General features: G+C 42.1%; 1 protein-coding gene across 1 annotated transcript in view; it reads right to left on the reverse strand.

Moving 5' to 3' along the window:
* Positions 1 to 345: 345 nt before the first annotated feature.
* LOC134546363 (sarcospan) overlaps positions 346 to 15,971 on the reverse strand; it is a 494,005-nt gene continuing 478,379 nt past the window's right edge. The window contains exon 5 of the mRNA XM_063389152.1: positions 346 to 2,918. Coding sequence (XP_063245222.1) covers positions 2,535 to 2,918 — 384 coding nt within the window. The 3' untranslated portion in view covers positions 346 to 2,534. The remainder of the gene's footprint in view (positions 2,919 to 15,971) is intronic.

Consider the following 15,971-nt stretch of genomic DNA (forward strand, 5'->3'; position numbering starts at 1 on the left):
GTGAAACAAAAGATTTTGTATGTGTAATTAACATAATAAGGAGTGCCGCTCAACTCGACTCGCGCCCGCCGGGCGGCGCGGCGTGATGCGATGTTGCCGTTCGTATGTAAACAAACAAACGTTATAAAGAGCTCTGTCAGTAATTTCGCAGTTTTTCTTTAAAATAAATATTAAAAAATAGTCGGTGCGCAAAATTTTAGATAAAAATGGAACATTATAGTGTGTCTGACACATGTAATGAATGAATCATAGATCAGATCTCAACCCGCTTCACCGGCGACCCGCCCCCGCGGGCTGCCGCCCGGGGCGGGCCGCCCCCTCCGCCCCACCCACGCTACGCCACTACGTAGAACTGGCAAGGTAGATGGGAAAATATATAGAATAACATCTTCTTATATGTATTCAATAATTTCTTTACTTGCCACTTGCATCTTTATTACAAAATAATCGTCAGAACACATCTACACATACCATTTATATATATATTTACAATATATAAAAGTTTATAGTAATACTATGAAAGCAGTCTTTAATATATCAAAAATTTACATGGGTCATTTTGTTCAAATTGAAGCACTACAACAATTAAGGTACAATGCAGGACTAAAATTAAAAAAAATATGTTGTTCTATTTTGCCTAGGAGAATGTTCCTTAAGAATGTAAAACCAAAAGTTTTACACTGACACAACTTGCAGAGCTAAGAAATTTTATATATTTACAATTATGAATTAGTCAGCAAACAGTTGAAAGGAAGCTAGTGGGTGTCAGTATGCATGTAAATAAGTTCGTAATTAACAGTAAATTATCAATCATAGAAAACCAAGAGACTGCACTATGTTAACTTACCATATTAAATGTGATAATATAATTTTGTAGAAATCGTATCTCCTTGTTATGGACTCACTGAAGGAAAAAAAAAAGTCAATTTATAGTATTTAAAATATCCTTTCTAAACTTTGGAGAGGACATTTTGCCTAAAATGTGTATGTAAATGCTCTGGAAAACTTAGTAGTGCAAGAATAATGTAACTGTATAGCAAAGTATTTGCTATGTACTCTGCCAAATAGGCTAAGTAAGAAATTGAAAACCACGCACAAAAAATGCAAACATGTGTATTTAAGCATTTTTTAACACAACGTTGCAATATAAACTTAGCACATATAATAACACTTTACTAACATATGAAATTTATGTTTTTGTAATGTTTAATCAAATAAATCCTTCATGCTGCAACTCGGCTAATTCGTATTTTGTTCGATGAAACCCGAATCGACTGTTACTCTGTCATGACTATAACAATATGGAATATTTTCCAGTGACTCACTGACTGTTATGAATACATTCTTAAGATCCTTATCGTTCTATCACTCATAGTTCATTCGTTACAGATGTCGAAAGCTAGTAGTCTCCTAGCCATTTCGTATTTCGCTACGCCGTTCTCGCATCACACGAAGAGAGCGGTTTCACTTATACTTGCCACTCTTCCAAAGAGTTTGAAGAATAAAGTATGTCGAGTTTTTATTTTCGTAGATTAATAGGTTTTGGTAGGTATTCCAAGGTTCCACCCTGAAAATTTACATGCTTACTGGACACAGATTCTTACTGGAGTTAGTTGTCCTCAAGCATATTGCTGGCTTACGCATCGTATTCGAGTTCGTAAATTATGAATAGATAAAAATGGTCCTGCAGCAAGGATACTAATGAGATCACTGCCGTTTGAAGCCCATTTTGCTTTACTTACGCAAAAAACACTATTCTTTTACAGAAGACGATAGCTGATGATCGCGTTTTATGATATCCTCCCATTGCTGCTACGAGTGATTAACGCTATCGTTTAAAGAGCAGTTGGTCGAGTGATGTTTGAATCTTGAGACTCATAGCTGAAGGTTTGTAGTTCGTATGCAGTCCAGCTAACTGACAGAAAATTCGTTATTTTTACCATGGATCGACCAGATTTTGGCCACCTTCTACCTTGAGGCACAGGACAATCTTCAGCCACGAACAGTAGAATTATCAAAGGGGCTTCTGGCGGTTATATTCCGTAGATCAACCACGTTTTCAGAGCGGTTACCCTGAGGCATAGGATAGTTGTCAGTCATAAACGATAGATGCAGTGCTCAGATCTCATGCTGGTTATCTTCCAGGAACTGACCATATTTTTACATGTTCCTCTGAGACAAAGGGCAATCGTCAATTGTAAGCATAGCTAGAGTGCTCCTAAAATTTCCTGGTGATAATATTTCGTAGACCAACCAGGTCTTGGCAGCCTATTCATTATCTTGAGGCATTGGACAATATTAAATCACGAACAATATGTGGAGAGATAATAAGATCTCCTGGTGACCAACCAGGTTTTGGCCGCCTGTTGGTTATCTTTCATGGACTACCGGGTTCTTGCCATGTGTTCCTCAGCCGTGAACATAGTTGGAGTAACCAGAATACCTCCTGGTGGTTGACTTCTGTGGAGCAACCAGGTTTGGGCACGGCCTCTCACTAAAGGCGGAGAGATGAGAACGATCGAGGAAGGTCGCCTTCACTTCCTGGGCGCCTTGTTGGAGATGACGCCGGGCGAGTCCGCGTCGGCGCGCACCTCGGCGTAGAGGAAGGCGTAGCGGCTGCTCCAGTGCAGGAACACGTACCACATGGCGAGGATGCCGCCGATGCCGTTGGCGGCGCATGAGCCGACCAGCAGCACGCTGAGCACCCCCAGGTCGCCGCAGTTGAGGTCGGTGTAGTGGTACACGCGCTCCGGCTCCACGGCCGCCTCGGAGCCGGCGCTGCACACGCACGCGTTGCTCAGCGAGCGCGGCGGCGGCCGGCAGTCCATCTGCGACAGGAACACGAGGTGCAGCAGCGAGAACACGCAGGCGCAGAAGCAGGCGCAGCCGGCCACCACGGAGAGGAACACGCTGAACACCTGCAGCACAAACACACCGCGGCCTGCGTTACGACCACATCCTGCGCTCGCGACAAGCCATCACGCACAGTTTCATCTCAGGGGGAAGGGGGAATGGAACCACTTCACCCGTTGTTTGCTTTCTAATTTATTTCCATTTGTTGTTGGGAACGATAGATCCAAGATCCTCAGGTAAAGTAGTGAATATGAACTTCCTTGTTGGGAAACAACCGTGACCTAACTCGCGGGCCATATTCCTAAACGTGTCCAGTAAGGAAACAGATCAGCAACCGTTAAATAAAAGGTGCCCTGCAAGAGGCTAGAATCTAGCTAACGTTTTGCATCCATTGATACAATTGTTACGGCAAAAATCCTATAGGTAGCAGCAACGTCGCACAAAAATCGAACTGCCTTTCTAATTTCAGGTATTTTTTAAGTTGTGATTATTTCTTGTTATGATCATTAAATTGTACAAAATGTACTCCAGGATAGTTTCGCCGCCATAAAGTTTCATTTGACACACCAATACTCTTGGTACGTTCCCCGATGTTCAAGAAATTGACTATGTACGTGTTAATGGTGCCAGACTAGGGTACGCCATCTGGACGAAATCACCGAATAAGTGAACTCTGCGCTTGCGCGGACGGTTTGGCAACATAGAGGTCATGGACACGATAATTTGTTCCCTAAAAGTAAGGCAATGGCCGTGTACTATCAAAGGGTTTGGGAGCTGTTTTGCGCACTTGGAATACGGTTAGGGTACAGGTGTAGCATATTCAACACCTAAACCCTTACTTTTGTGCTTTGGAATACCTGCCTTAGGATTTCGGGGGACTGTACCTCCCCCCCCCCCCCCTCAAACATTGCGTGCGCCCCTGATAAAAACGGTTAAAAATCGCATCTTGACATTCATTCTTATGTTTGTTTACAAATAATACTTATATATATACATAAACACATACTTGAATCTCAGACAAACAATGCGATAACAGATGTAATGATGCAAAAATGTACCTGCTGCTTCCACTATGGACATGCGATTGTTTGACAGTTCTGTTGGCAAACAACGCGGTCAATTTTGGACACAAACATAACCTACTGCGCAGATGGCGAGAATGGTCTACATCCATATTCAGTTTATGGTCATAAACCCACTTGAACAACACACTCCTTTACAGAATGTCTGTTTTCCAAAGAACCGATAGAAGCACAGATCATTAGCCATAGAGTAACTCGAAGATTTTTTAAAACTAATGAATACCTTAATTTGTAAATAATAGGTTTTTATAAATGAAATTATAAATTGCGTACACTGAAAATTAATTTCTAGTGAAAGAATACGATACAGTTAGTCAAACAAAAAGTTTTAAAATTATGAATACATGCTTGAATTTTTTTAAAGCTCAGATAAACTCTAGCATTCGTTTGATGACAACATATGAAAAAACATAATATGACATACTTATATAATGAAACATCAGCATATTCTGCCCTAAAAAAAATTAATTACACTAAAATGAAATTCACTCAACATTACTTAAAAAATTATATTTGATACCAAGAAGAGCTTACAATTAAAACGTCACTCGAGTCCATGTCTGAGGTGAGATTGGAATCTTGTGACCTCATGGTGAACATTGAAAGCTCCTCAAGCGTAACACAATAGTCAAGAGGCAAGTCCATTAAAAAAGATAAACTGTAAACTATATATGAAAATAGCAGAACCCGGCAGAAGTCCTGCCAGTTTTTATTTATCTCCATATATCTAAAATTGATGGTTTGTAAGTAATCTAGAATCTATAAAGCGTTTGAAATAGTATTCAATTTTAAACTCACTCACCAAATACTTATCAGAGTCACAATCACTATTTGTTGTTATTGAGGATTAAGGACAGTAAATATCACAATATACCAATTTACATGACAATATGTTGAATGGAATATAAGTTGATGAACTGCAGCCCCATCTAGCGGAGAGTTACAAAACCAAATGGATAGCATTAAAACATTCTCATGAAAAAACTTTCATGGCGATCGGTTAAACGGTGTCGGAGTTTATCGACGTCGTACATACCAAAATCCTATTATATATTATATATATATATTCTTACCAGTAGCATACACACAATACCACATTTTGTGGAAGGGGGAGAGAGAGAACCACTTTGCTCGCAGTGTTTTTTCAATTTTTTTAAATTTATAATGTGGGATATGTAAATATTTTAGGACTTTTTGAGGGGGAGGGCAAAGATATAGCCACCATCTCGCCCTTCCTCCTGCATACGCCCATGATTATTACCGCTCATCGTTAGAAACATGTCAAACTCGCGTTATTATTTGGAGAGAAGCTGGAAAGCATTTCATTATACACTTCAACTGCGTACGAAGTTTTGATACTCTCCAAAGGACAATAAACCTATAAGAACAATATCAAAATCAAATTAGCCAATCACATGCAATACGATCGGAAAGCAAAAACTTGGAGGCAGCAGACGATAGACGCCGACTATTTGCGTATAAGTTGTGTAGGGTTCAACCCGGTTACAGAAGATAACTCGTATTTCGTATTTCGTTTCCAGGTTCCTGCAGACTGTAAAAGTAGTAGGTACAATGAACCGCGATGGAAGGGGGAGATAAAAAAACAGCATTACAGTTACTTTTCTACCTGACGATCGTCACGGCTGCCATTCACATCCGCCACGGGTGCCAACCTGCAGAACCGCAGAATAATGCTTTCGCTCGAGATTTTATTGTAAATTCTCTTTGTAAACGGAACAGAAATATTAATTTATAATTACAGATTCTTTTATATTTTTGCATTTACATGAAAACAACTGTATCACTACAAAATATTGTACACAGTAATACTGGGTTCGGAATATTAAAAGGGAAATTATGTTTTGTGTTGTCCCAGTACCTCCAGTAGTGAATGATATTTGTAAATCGTTCCCTGAATAGCTTTTCAGTATTAACTGCGCACATAATAAGCACAACACAACAAAATAAAGTCAAATAGTTGAATATTCGATTATCATCTCCATGGTTTAAACACGAAACATCTATTAAAATATAAAATTACGCGCCAATCTTTATAAGAAATTATTATTTCGAAGAACGTATTTCATATAGATGCAAAAATAACCATATCCATATATGTAAAAAGTTACAATATATTTCTTGTAGTGTTACAAACTATTTCTTTGCAACTGGTCTCCACGTGAATCTTTGGTAAAATTACTGATTTTTCCTCCCTGTGTGTGATCGACCTTCGTGGCGCCTGGTTCTCGTTTCTACTCGCGAATGTGCCGAGCAAGGGGGCATAACGGCGAAACACGCCGACTTGGCAACCCTGCCAGCGGCGGCTTCAGGACCGGGCAACGCCCGACGCCCGCCTGTTACTACCGGTGCGACAAGCCTATCGTGTCAAATGTTTTTAATCAAACTGTACATCCCGACTCATTGTGTTACTTGAACGCACTTCATTCGCATTTTAATAAGAATAACAACGTTCCTCAAGATAAATAAGCAAAGTATTCATAGAATTTTAAGTTCAGGTGGTGTTGAAAACGTATTGTCCGGGGGAAAGGCTACTCCATTCCTACCACGCCCTCCCGGATTAAGGCCTCCCCTCTTTATGTTATTAGTAGGAACATGCATATTTCGCGAAAAGATTTTGTGACTAGCTGAGAGTTAAAACACTAGCATTGTCTGTGTTTGGTGAGTGGTTGAGATTCTTTCAACTACACGTCGATTGTGACACCGCCAATCACAGTATCCAATGCGTAAGCAAACGCGTCCTGATTGGCTCGGTTAAATAAGGCAACGTCTTCTCTTGCAGACGGCCGCCAGCCACAAGGAAGAAACCGCTGGTGTGGAAATACTTCGTTACAGTCTAATAGGCATTCAGATTTTTTCACGAAAACTGCCTGTCCCTATATATCATTCATAGAGATACGGAAATTTCGCGCATTAATTTAGTCGCAAGTTAGAATGCAAACCTTCACACTCTCGCACTGTGTTCATGATTGGACAGTAGTTATTTGGACACGCCCCTCTACGATCGTGAGCCAACGATGCCCAGCTAGTAGAGAAGAGTAGGGAGAGCAAGACATTACTGTGACCGATGTAAACATAGAAATGTAAACACAGGCCACAGTACCCCCATGGGCTCCGCCATCTTGTCACGTGGGGGCCGCCATTGTTGTTGACATTGGTTACCAGGGCGCGCCACCGTCTGCTGGAGGCCGCCATCTTAGTTCAGCCTTTAGTTACCGGAGCGCGCCACCGTCGCTCCGAAGGCGGGAATTGTATACAAAAAAAGCCTGGGCACTGGGTGGATTCGATCCCGGGGACGCACCAACGTCGTGGTTACGAGGCGGACGCCTTGACCACTAGACCACGGGACCAAATGAAGTATGGAGAATTAAATAACGAACATATGCTTTAAAGAAGCTATGCTTAAAAGAAGCTATGTCTTTAAATTCCTAAAAAATATGCTTAAATTTCGAAAAACAATATATGTCTATAAACCCCCACCCCAAGTATGTCTAAAAGAAACCCCCGCCATACTAGCTATGCCTAAACCGCAATGCTTAAAATACCTGCCATATTGTATGCTTAAACCGCCATGTTTAAATGTCAAAAGCCCCGCCACTCCACAACCGCCATGTCTTTAAAAAAAATATGCTTAACCCGCCATGTTGTTAAATTTCGAAAAGCAAACCCCACCCCAAGTATGCCTAACCGCCATTATGCCTAACCGCCATGTCTTTAAAAAAAATGCTTTAAGACCCCGCCTTACTAGCTATGCCTATAGACCCCACCACTCCACAATCGCCGCCATGTTTAAATATCAAAAATATGCCTATAGACCCCACCACTCCACAATCGCCGCCATGTTTAAATATCAAAAATATGCCTATAGACCCCACCACTCCACAACCACCATGTCCTTAAAAAAACATGCTTAAATCAACCACCGCCATATTAGCTATGACTAAACCGCCCTTCACTACAAGTATGCTTAATTGCCATATTTAAATTCGAAAAGAAATAAAATAATGCTATATTTAAATTTCCAACAGCCATGTTTCAGTATGCTTAAAAGCCCCACCCGCCATAATAGCTATGACTAAAGAAACATAACCTCAAAATCCCGCGCAGAGAGAGCGAGATGTTGCCTGCTGGAGCGTCACTCGTAAACTGCGCAATTATAATCCACACATCATATTAGAAGCATAATAATGTCTTTAAAAAATGCTTTAAGTAATAAGCATAGAAATGTGTTAAGCATTTTTAAAATTCATAATATTAAGCAAAGTTAAGTTATTATAATAATGTATAAACAATGTGTTAAGCATTTTTAAAATTCAAAATATTGTGTAATCATATTTAAAATTAATAATATTAATAAAATTATTACAAACACTTTGTAGTAAATGGCTCTCGGCCAATGTGTTAAGCATTACAAACGCTGTGCTGGAAACCTCGCTCGTGCGCCTTAGCGTTAAGTAATAAACATATTTAAAATAAAAACCGCAGGGAGTGGGCGAAGACCCAGAAAAAACAACACCGACCCGCTCAGCTGCGGCACGAAGCAAATAAGCATACATAAAATAAAAACTCACCGGAACGCACCCCCACCCACCCCGGCGACATGTAACAAATTAAATGTCGTTTAGGGAAGCATGTTCTCACACCGGTGGCCGCGCTGCGTCTGAGGGGACCTGTTGACAGAGTCTGGCGCAAGTGAAAGTGTTTACCGATGCGGCGCGTGGCCGGAGGGGGAAAGTGAAAGCGCCACTCCCGGTCTCGCCCGTGAACGCCCCAGGGGGGCAAGTTGTTATGCCGGACACAGGCGGCGAGGCCGAAAAACAAAGCCGGAGGGGGAAAGACCCACAAACCTACCGGCTAACATCACGGTAATTAACCCAAGTCTTTACGGAAACGGGAAAACCTTTCCACGACACTAGGAAACGTTCGCCACACTTTTTATGAATTTTATTCACTAAATAAGTATCGGGATATGCAGTTACCTGAATCTCAGGACCATAAAATCCGCCTTTAATTTCATTACCGTCCAAATCACTCAAATGAAACACACGTGGAAAATTATTCATAACTCTGACCACTCTGAAAACTTCGTGCGACCACCTCGGTTTGAACCCCTTCTCAAACACTGTCTTGTGTTTTGATATACGTACGTACGAACCCACGCGAGCCTTTAACCGTCTAGAATCTATTTTCTTAACATATCTGTAAACTGTTTGTAGCAAAGAGTTATCCCTCACAGCATTCGGAGCCATGCCTATAGTGCGGTGGAACCTATTATTGTAGACAGAAAGTAATTTCGGTAAAAGTGTAAGCCACTTATAATTTCCTTGTGCCGAGAACTCACGGTAAAGCATATCCTTGAAAGTCCTATTAAAACGTTCTACAACAGACGCCTTGACTTCGCTATAACTAGAGTAGTGATTAATTGCATACTTTTGCATTAAGGCTTGAAAATGTTTATTGTAAAATTCCGCTCCAGTGTCGCTTTGAATATTCTTAAAACGTCCCGCCTCATTTAAAATACTCTTCATGGCCACGGTGACTAATATTCCCGTCTTTCGTTTAACTGGAACCGCATAAGCACGTTTGCTATAAACATCTATAGCAGTAAGGATGTACTTGAAACCGCTATTTATCCTGCTGTACGGAATCATCTCCACCAAATCAATCTGTAATAAATCGCGAAGCCCATATGTCAACACACGTCTACGAGGAAAAATTCTGCGAACTCCGCGATGCAGTTCATTAGAAATCCCACGTTGTGCGACACTCATTTCGCGATATATCCAGCCTCCTTCAACTCTTCAAGAATAGATATCACCTCGTTGCTATGTCCGGTATGGCCAGCAGCTTGCGAGGCCATTAGTAATCTGAGGCGAGCAATAAGTTGGTTCGGGTTGTCCCAATAGATAAATTGCTTTGTGCGTTGCAAATCCAATGTTTTTTGTAACAAGCCACTTCCTCGCTGAGATGAGTCAATATTCGGAAACAATCCTTTAATGATATCAAACTTTGCATGCGTTTCGCTTTTATATCGTTTCGTCGCAGGATCATTTTTTTTTATAATAGGCATTTGTAATATCTAGTAAATGTCCGTATTGTTTTAAGGCAGAATCGGAGTAGGTGTGCGGCACTCGGCACAATAATAATTCGAATAAGCCGGGAGCAGGCTGTATCAATTCTTCGTTGACGCGAATTAAATTATTATCGTGAAAAAATACTTCCGTATCCCCTAAGAACCAATGGTTGTTGCGTTTATAGAGACCGTAGGTCCCATCACCCGAGCGAAGGTTGTAGCTCCGTAAGTAAGACTGTAATTCACCCAATGAATCATTCATAACATTGCGACGTATACTAGTGTCAGAATCATAAACATCACTCATTACCGGTTCCGGCTTCACCTCTGAAGACTCTTGTTTCGGAACAATATCATGTTGCGGGATAGACTGCACAAACGACTGTCCAAGACTATCCAAACGCGAATTAACAGACTTGAACATTTCCTGATTAATCGCATCCCTCTCCATTCGCGCTCGCTTAGCCAAAATATATTTGGCACGTATGTTTCGTATGACATGATCTAAAGCGTTTGCCTCGGCAGACATGACTGAAGATAACCATACGGCATAAAGCCTTTTTATATACAAAATGTCTAAGTTTTAGGAGGCGGTCTCGGAGGTGTGGGCCGCTTAGCAACAGTCCTCGCAGTCGATTCAGAAACCAATCCATCAACACCATTCTTAACAACACCAATAGTACGAGCCAATTGAGAAACACGTTGCGAAATGTCAGCGCCACTAGCGGTAAGTTTCAATATCAGTTCCGCCAAGATACCGTTTACCTTTTCTATAATCGCATTCTCAAATAGATCGAGTTTATTCTCCAACAAAGTAACATACATATCACCCAACTTTGTTGGCAGTACCGACAGACGAGAATTGATTTGGTCCACAGACCGCTGCTCCTTCACCTCCATATTACGTAAAAACTCGATAATACCAACCTGCACATCCCGTACATTGACTAAAGATAAATTGAGCTCCGTAAACCGACGCAACAGCTCCTCCGTCACCGTGCGAGTGATTACACTCGCGACCGAGTCGATATAATGTTTACTCGCGCCATCCCCAGCATCCTTTGGCATACCCACACGCTTTAAAAGTTTTCTGCCCAAATCGCAATTCCCATCAAGATCGCGAGATATACACGAGTCAAGCTGACGTTTCAGAGGACCACCTCCAAACTTTGATACGCTGTAGGACATCCTTCAATGACTCGCAACAATAAAATGATCAAAACCACAACGATACCTGCCATTAAGTAAAGGATAATCCTTTACGATAACAAGAAAACCATGTTCATTTTTACAACACAAGAAGCACATATCCTTAAACGCGCGAAACTCCATATCACTGTTTACATGATCATCGTAGGCATGTCGCAAATTAAGCATATCCATGCGGAAAAGCACGATAACATTCGCATTATCACCAAGCAAATGTTTAGGTATTCTGCCATAAGTTTGACCTAGGTAAAAACAATCAACATGTGCGTGTCGACCCATAGAAAAATACTGTTGTATGATTCCTTGTTTCTCACACATTATATCTTCAAACACAAACACCGAATTGGCCCTGGCCTCGCTAGGAGGTACCACATCAGCATTTTCCGTATACGGGAAAAATCCTACACCTTCCACCGCTCTAAGAACCGTAGCCAGCCATTTATACTTTGGTTGGTGCAGCGATTTTGAATATAGATACACATTCTCGAACCGAAGACCGTTCGGTTCCTCGAGTAAACTAAGTAGGACACACGTTTTTCCGCATTCGGACGGACCGACAATCAAACATCTTATTGTCGACGGTAATAAAGAACCATGCCGCGACTCGCGAGCACTGGCTTCATCAGCCTGTGTAATCCGCACAGGCAGCGACTCGCGCTGTGGCACTACTTCCATTACGCAACTAAACAGAAAACTATAAAAACAGCGTACTTATACCAACTCTAATCAGTATAGTGTTATGCGTTGTACACGAAAGAAGGTACAAAGAGGTGGAGGAATAATAAACTCTGTTATTAACAAGCTGCCAGTAGAAGTACATCTGCCAGGATATAATTACTGCGGTCCGGGAACGAAACTCGCCAAGAGGCTAGCACGCGGCGATACAGGAGTCAACTCCCATGACGAGGCGTATCGTCTCCACGATATTAGCTATTCTAAAAGTAATAACCAAAGTGACAGACATATAGCCGACGGTATATTAGCGAACAAAGCCGCACAAATAGCAAAGAATCCCGCAACGAAATTCGGTGAAAAGATTGCAGCGTGGGGAGTCAATAAGATAATGAGAGTAAAACGTAAGATTGGCGGCGGTGTTTCAACAAAGAAAAACCGCGCGAAAAAAGGCGGGCTACTACCTTTCATTTTCCCAGCGCTGACAGCGCTAGGCAGTCTGATTGGCGGAGCGGCGGGTATAGCCAAGACCGTAAACAACGCACAGCACAATAGTAAAATGCGGGCGCTTGCAAAAAACGGTTCGGGCCTATACCTGCATCCCTACCCAAAGACAGGGGGAGGGGTCAAGCAGAGAAGAAGAAAGAAGAGGGGCGGGAAAAGGAAATGTGGATACTGAGTAACCTGCCAAAGCGAGCCCTTACCACCACAGACATAAAGACAGCAATTAGGAAATTAAAAATCCCACATTTTAGAAATATGTTTATGAAGGATAAATTACACACAAAACCATATCACAACGAGAGCGGTATTATTAATTTAGATACGAGTAAGGGACCCGGAACGCATTGGGTAGCGTATGCCAAGACCGGTCGTACGGCTCGGTATTACGATAGTTTTGGAGACCTGCCGCCCCCTTTAGAAATGCAGCGATACCTGAGAGGCTGCAAAATAACATATAATTACGATAGACAGCAAAGGTTAAACTCATTCAACTGCGGACACTTGTGCATAAAGTTTCTCATCTCGGTATATAAGAGAACCGGCTTCGAAAGAACATGTCCATCACGCTAATACTAAGTGGAAACACGTCGGAACTGTGTTCAACACACTTCCCACCGATCGACGTAAGTGACGGGTTATGGCAGCTCGCTCTCGTGGATTTTACAGTATACAATTCCATCCCGAACGTGGACGAAAACAACCGAATGTTTAGGTACAAGCTGAAGAACGAAGAGATGACGCGAGAAATTAAATTACCTATAGGTTCCTACGAAGTCTTAGACATTGAAACGTATATTAAACAACACCTACCCACAAACGTAATGTTTTCGTTGAAAGGTAATCCAAACACTCTACAATGCGTATTACACAGCAATGCACAAATCGACTGCACCGGCGACTGTTCCCTAGCCCGGATGCTTGCATTCGAACCGGAAGTCTACGAGGCGAATAAAATTCACGAGTCGACCCAGCCCGTAAACGTGATGCCGGTAAACGTGATTAGAATCATGGCGAATATTATTGGCCACAGCTTCCTTAATGGAAAACCAAACAGTACGATACACGAATTTTCCCCGAACGTTCCTCCAGGATATAAGCTCAGTGATACGCCTCAAACACTCATTTACAGTCCGGTTACCGTGCAACAAATACGAGAGTTGGTTATTAGAGCGGTAGACCAGAACGGTAAATTAATCAACTTTAGAAACGAGGTGATTACACTACGCTTACATTTGAAAAAAGTATGGGCGTAAGATACTTTGGTTTGCATAAAGGGGCGGGGGTGAGCAAGCATAGAGCCAGTACGAAAGCAAACATCAAGCGGTTAACACCTGCCAACGTGAGGTTCCTAGAAAAATTAGGTTTCAAAGTATTTCCAAATGGAATATAGTATACTCGATGTGCAACAATCACCACAGTTTGACGATGCAGTCTCAAAATGTGAAATGCACACGTACAAACCATACATTGCGGGACCGTACGAGCCAAGCTCCGAGATAGTTATAGCAATACAAAACTCTGACGTGTATACGCACATTGCTAAATCGTTTCTGCGAATTCGCGGTGCATTCACGAAACCAAACGGGCAGAAACCAGACAATGCAAAAATCGTAAACAATGGTATACTGCATATGATAAATCGAATATCATTCGAACTTAACGGCGTGACAATCGACGACGTACGTGAAGTTGGAATTGTGACAACTGTGAAAAACTATTTATCGCGCACGCGTGACGAAAAATCCGTAAATAAGATGGCGGGATGGTGTTCGGACGGCGACTACAGTTTACCACTTACAGCGCAAGGCGAGTTTGAAATATGCGTTCCGTTGAACCAGTTGCTAGGCTTTGCAGAAGACTATAAACAAATATTAATAAATTGTAAACAAACGCTCGTTATAATCACCGCAAACAGTTATATTAACGCTATAATGGACACAAGCGATCAGCCACAGCAAGTGACATTAAGATTGCAATCTATCGACTGGCTTGTTCCGCATGTAACTGTAAGCCCCGCCCAGCGCACACGGCTGTTGAAAATGATTGAAAAAGGCCGCGACATAGATATGGCTTTCAGATCGTGGGGAGTAGAAGTTTACCCGAGTTTACCACCATCACAGAGCGTCAGTTGGGCTGTAAAATCTAGTTTCTCCAGCGAACGCCCTCGTTATATAATAGTGGCGTTTCAAACCGGCAGGCATAATGTTCTAGCCGCAAACAAATCTAAATTCGACCATTGTAATTTACAAAATATCAAGGTCTATCTTAATTCCAAAGCGTATCCATATTCGGACCTAGCAATAAACTTTACGAATGGATACTACCTACTTGCATATAATATGTACTCGGACTTTCGAGCGAGCTACTACGGTAGACTAAATACACCTCTACTTGACCCGGAGGGATTTAAAGATAAGGCCCCTCTCTTTGTATTCGACGTGTCACGTCAAAACGAAAAACAGACCTCAACCGTTATAGATTGTAAAATAGACATTACCGCAGCAAACAATATACCGCCGCTAACACAGGCATACGCAATAATTATTCTACACAATAGATTAGTATCGTACAACCCGAGGGATCAAAGTATTAAAATAATGAGCTAAACGCGATGTATGTTCAGTCGTGTCTCAGCCGCCATGGCGAAGTGTGTTAACCTCCAAGGCTTCTTCTCACAGCACGGGTTTATCGTTAAGGAAGTTAGCATCGCAGACTCTGAAGGGAACGTGATTACGCGCTCGTTTCAACCACCATTTGCGTGGGAACATTTAATTAGCAAACATCAACAAACAAACACGTGGCTCACCAACACCTTCCACAATCTGAAATGGGAAGACGGAATATTTCCCTACACAAGCCTGCCAAACATATTGACGGCGCACCTGAGTGGAACTATAATGGTCGCCGGGGCTGAACAGAAACGTTGGCTAGCTAAACATTGTCGCAAACATGTGCGCATAGTGGACGTTCAAAGTGAATATGGCTGCCCATCATTAAAGTTATTAGATACAACGTACAGCAACAACCGCAGAGGCACAAGACCGGTATCGTCGCGCCACAACGCAGCGCTGCTCAGAGCATGGATGATTGAAAACATTGCCGAGAGCAATGATAAGGCGGAAATGTCAGAGGAGGAGGGGTAGGCTTCAAGGTCACCGCAAGCGGTGAGATGTCGGTATGAATATAGCTTGGTGGTCCAGAGTAAACAACTTCCCAATGCCTTCGTATCTAAATACCCAAGTAACAGATGATGCAATGAACTGTTCCGAATGCCGTGATTGCATAATACATTTAATTATTCATCTGGTAAATATTGTTTTAAATAGACGCGCAGGTCCGTGCGTGAACAGTCGTGCGGAAACAGTGACGGTGTAAAGATGGCTAGCTTTAATCCCCGGAACACGTATCCAGATGTAACTCCAAGCGTAGGCAGTGTAGAGTATAGCGAGTGGAGTCAGGGCGCGTTGAGACATGTTACGGAAGAATGTGACTCTACCGTGCACTCGAAACATATACACAACCCAAGACCGGAAGACCTGCCTCTAGAAGTGAATCCCTGC

Source organism: Bacillus rossius, chromosome 1 (genome assembly GCF_032445375.1).
Source record: "Bacillus rossius redtenbacheri isolate Brsri chromosome 1, Brsri_v3, whole genome shotgun sequence".
In the NCBI taxonomy this organism is placed as follows: Eukaryota; Metazoa; Arthropoda; class Insecta; order Phasmatodea; family Bacillidae; genus Bacillus; species Bacillus rossius.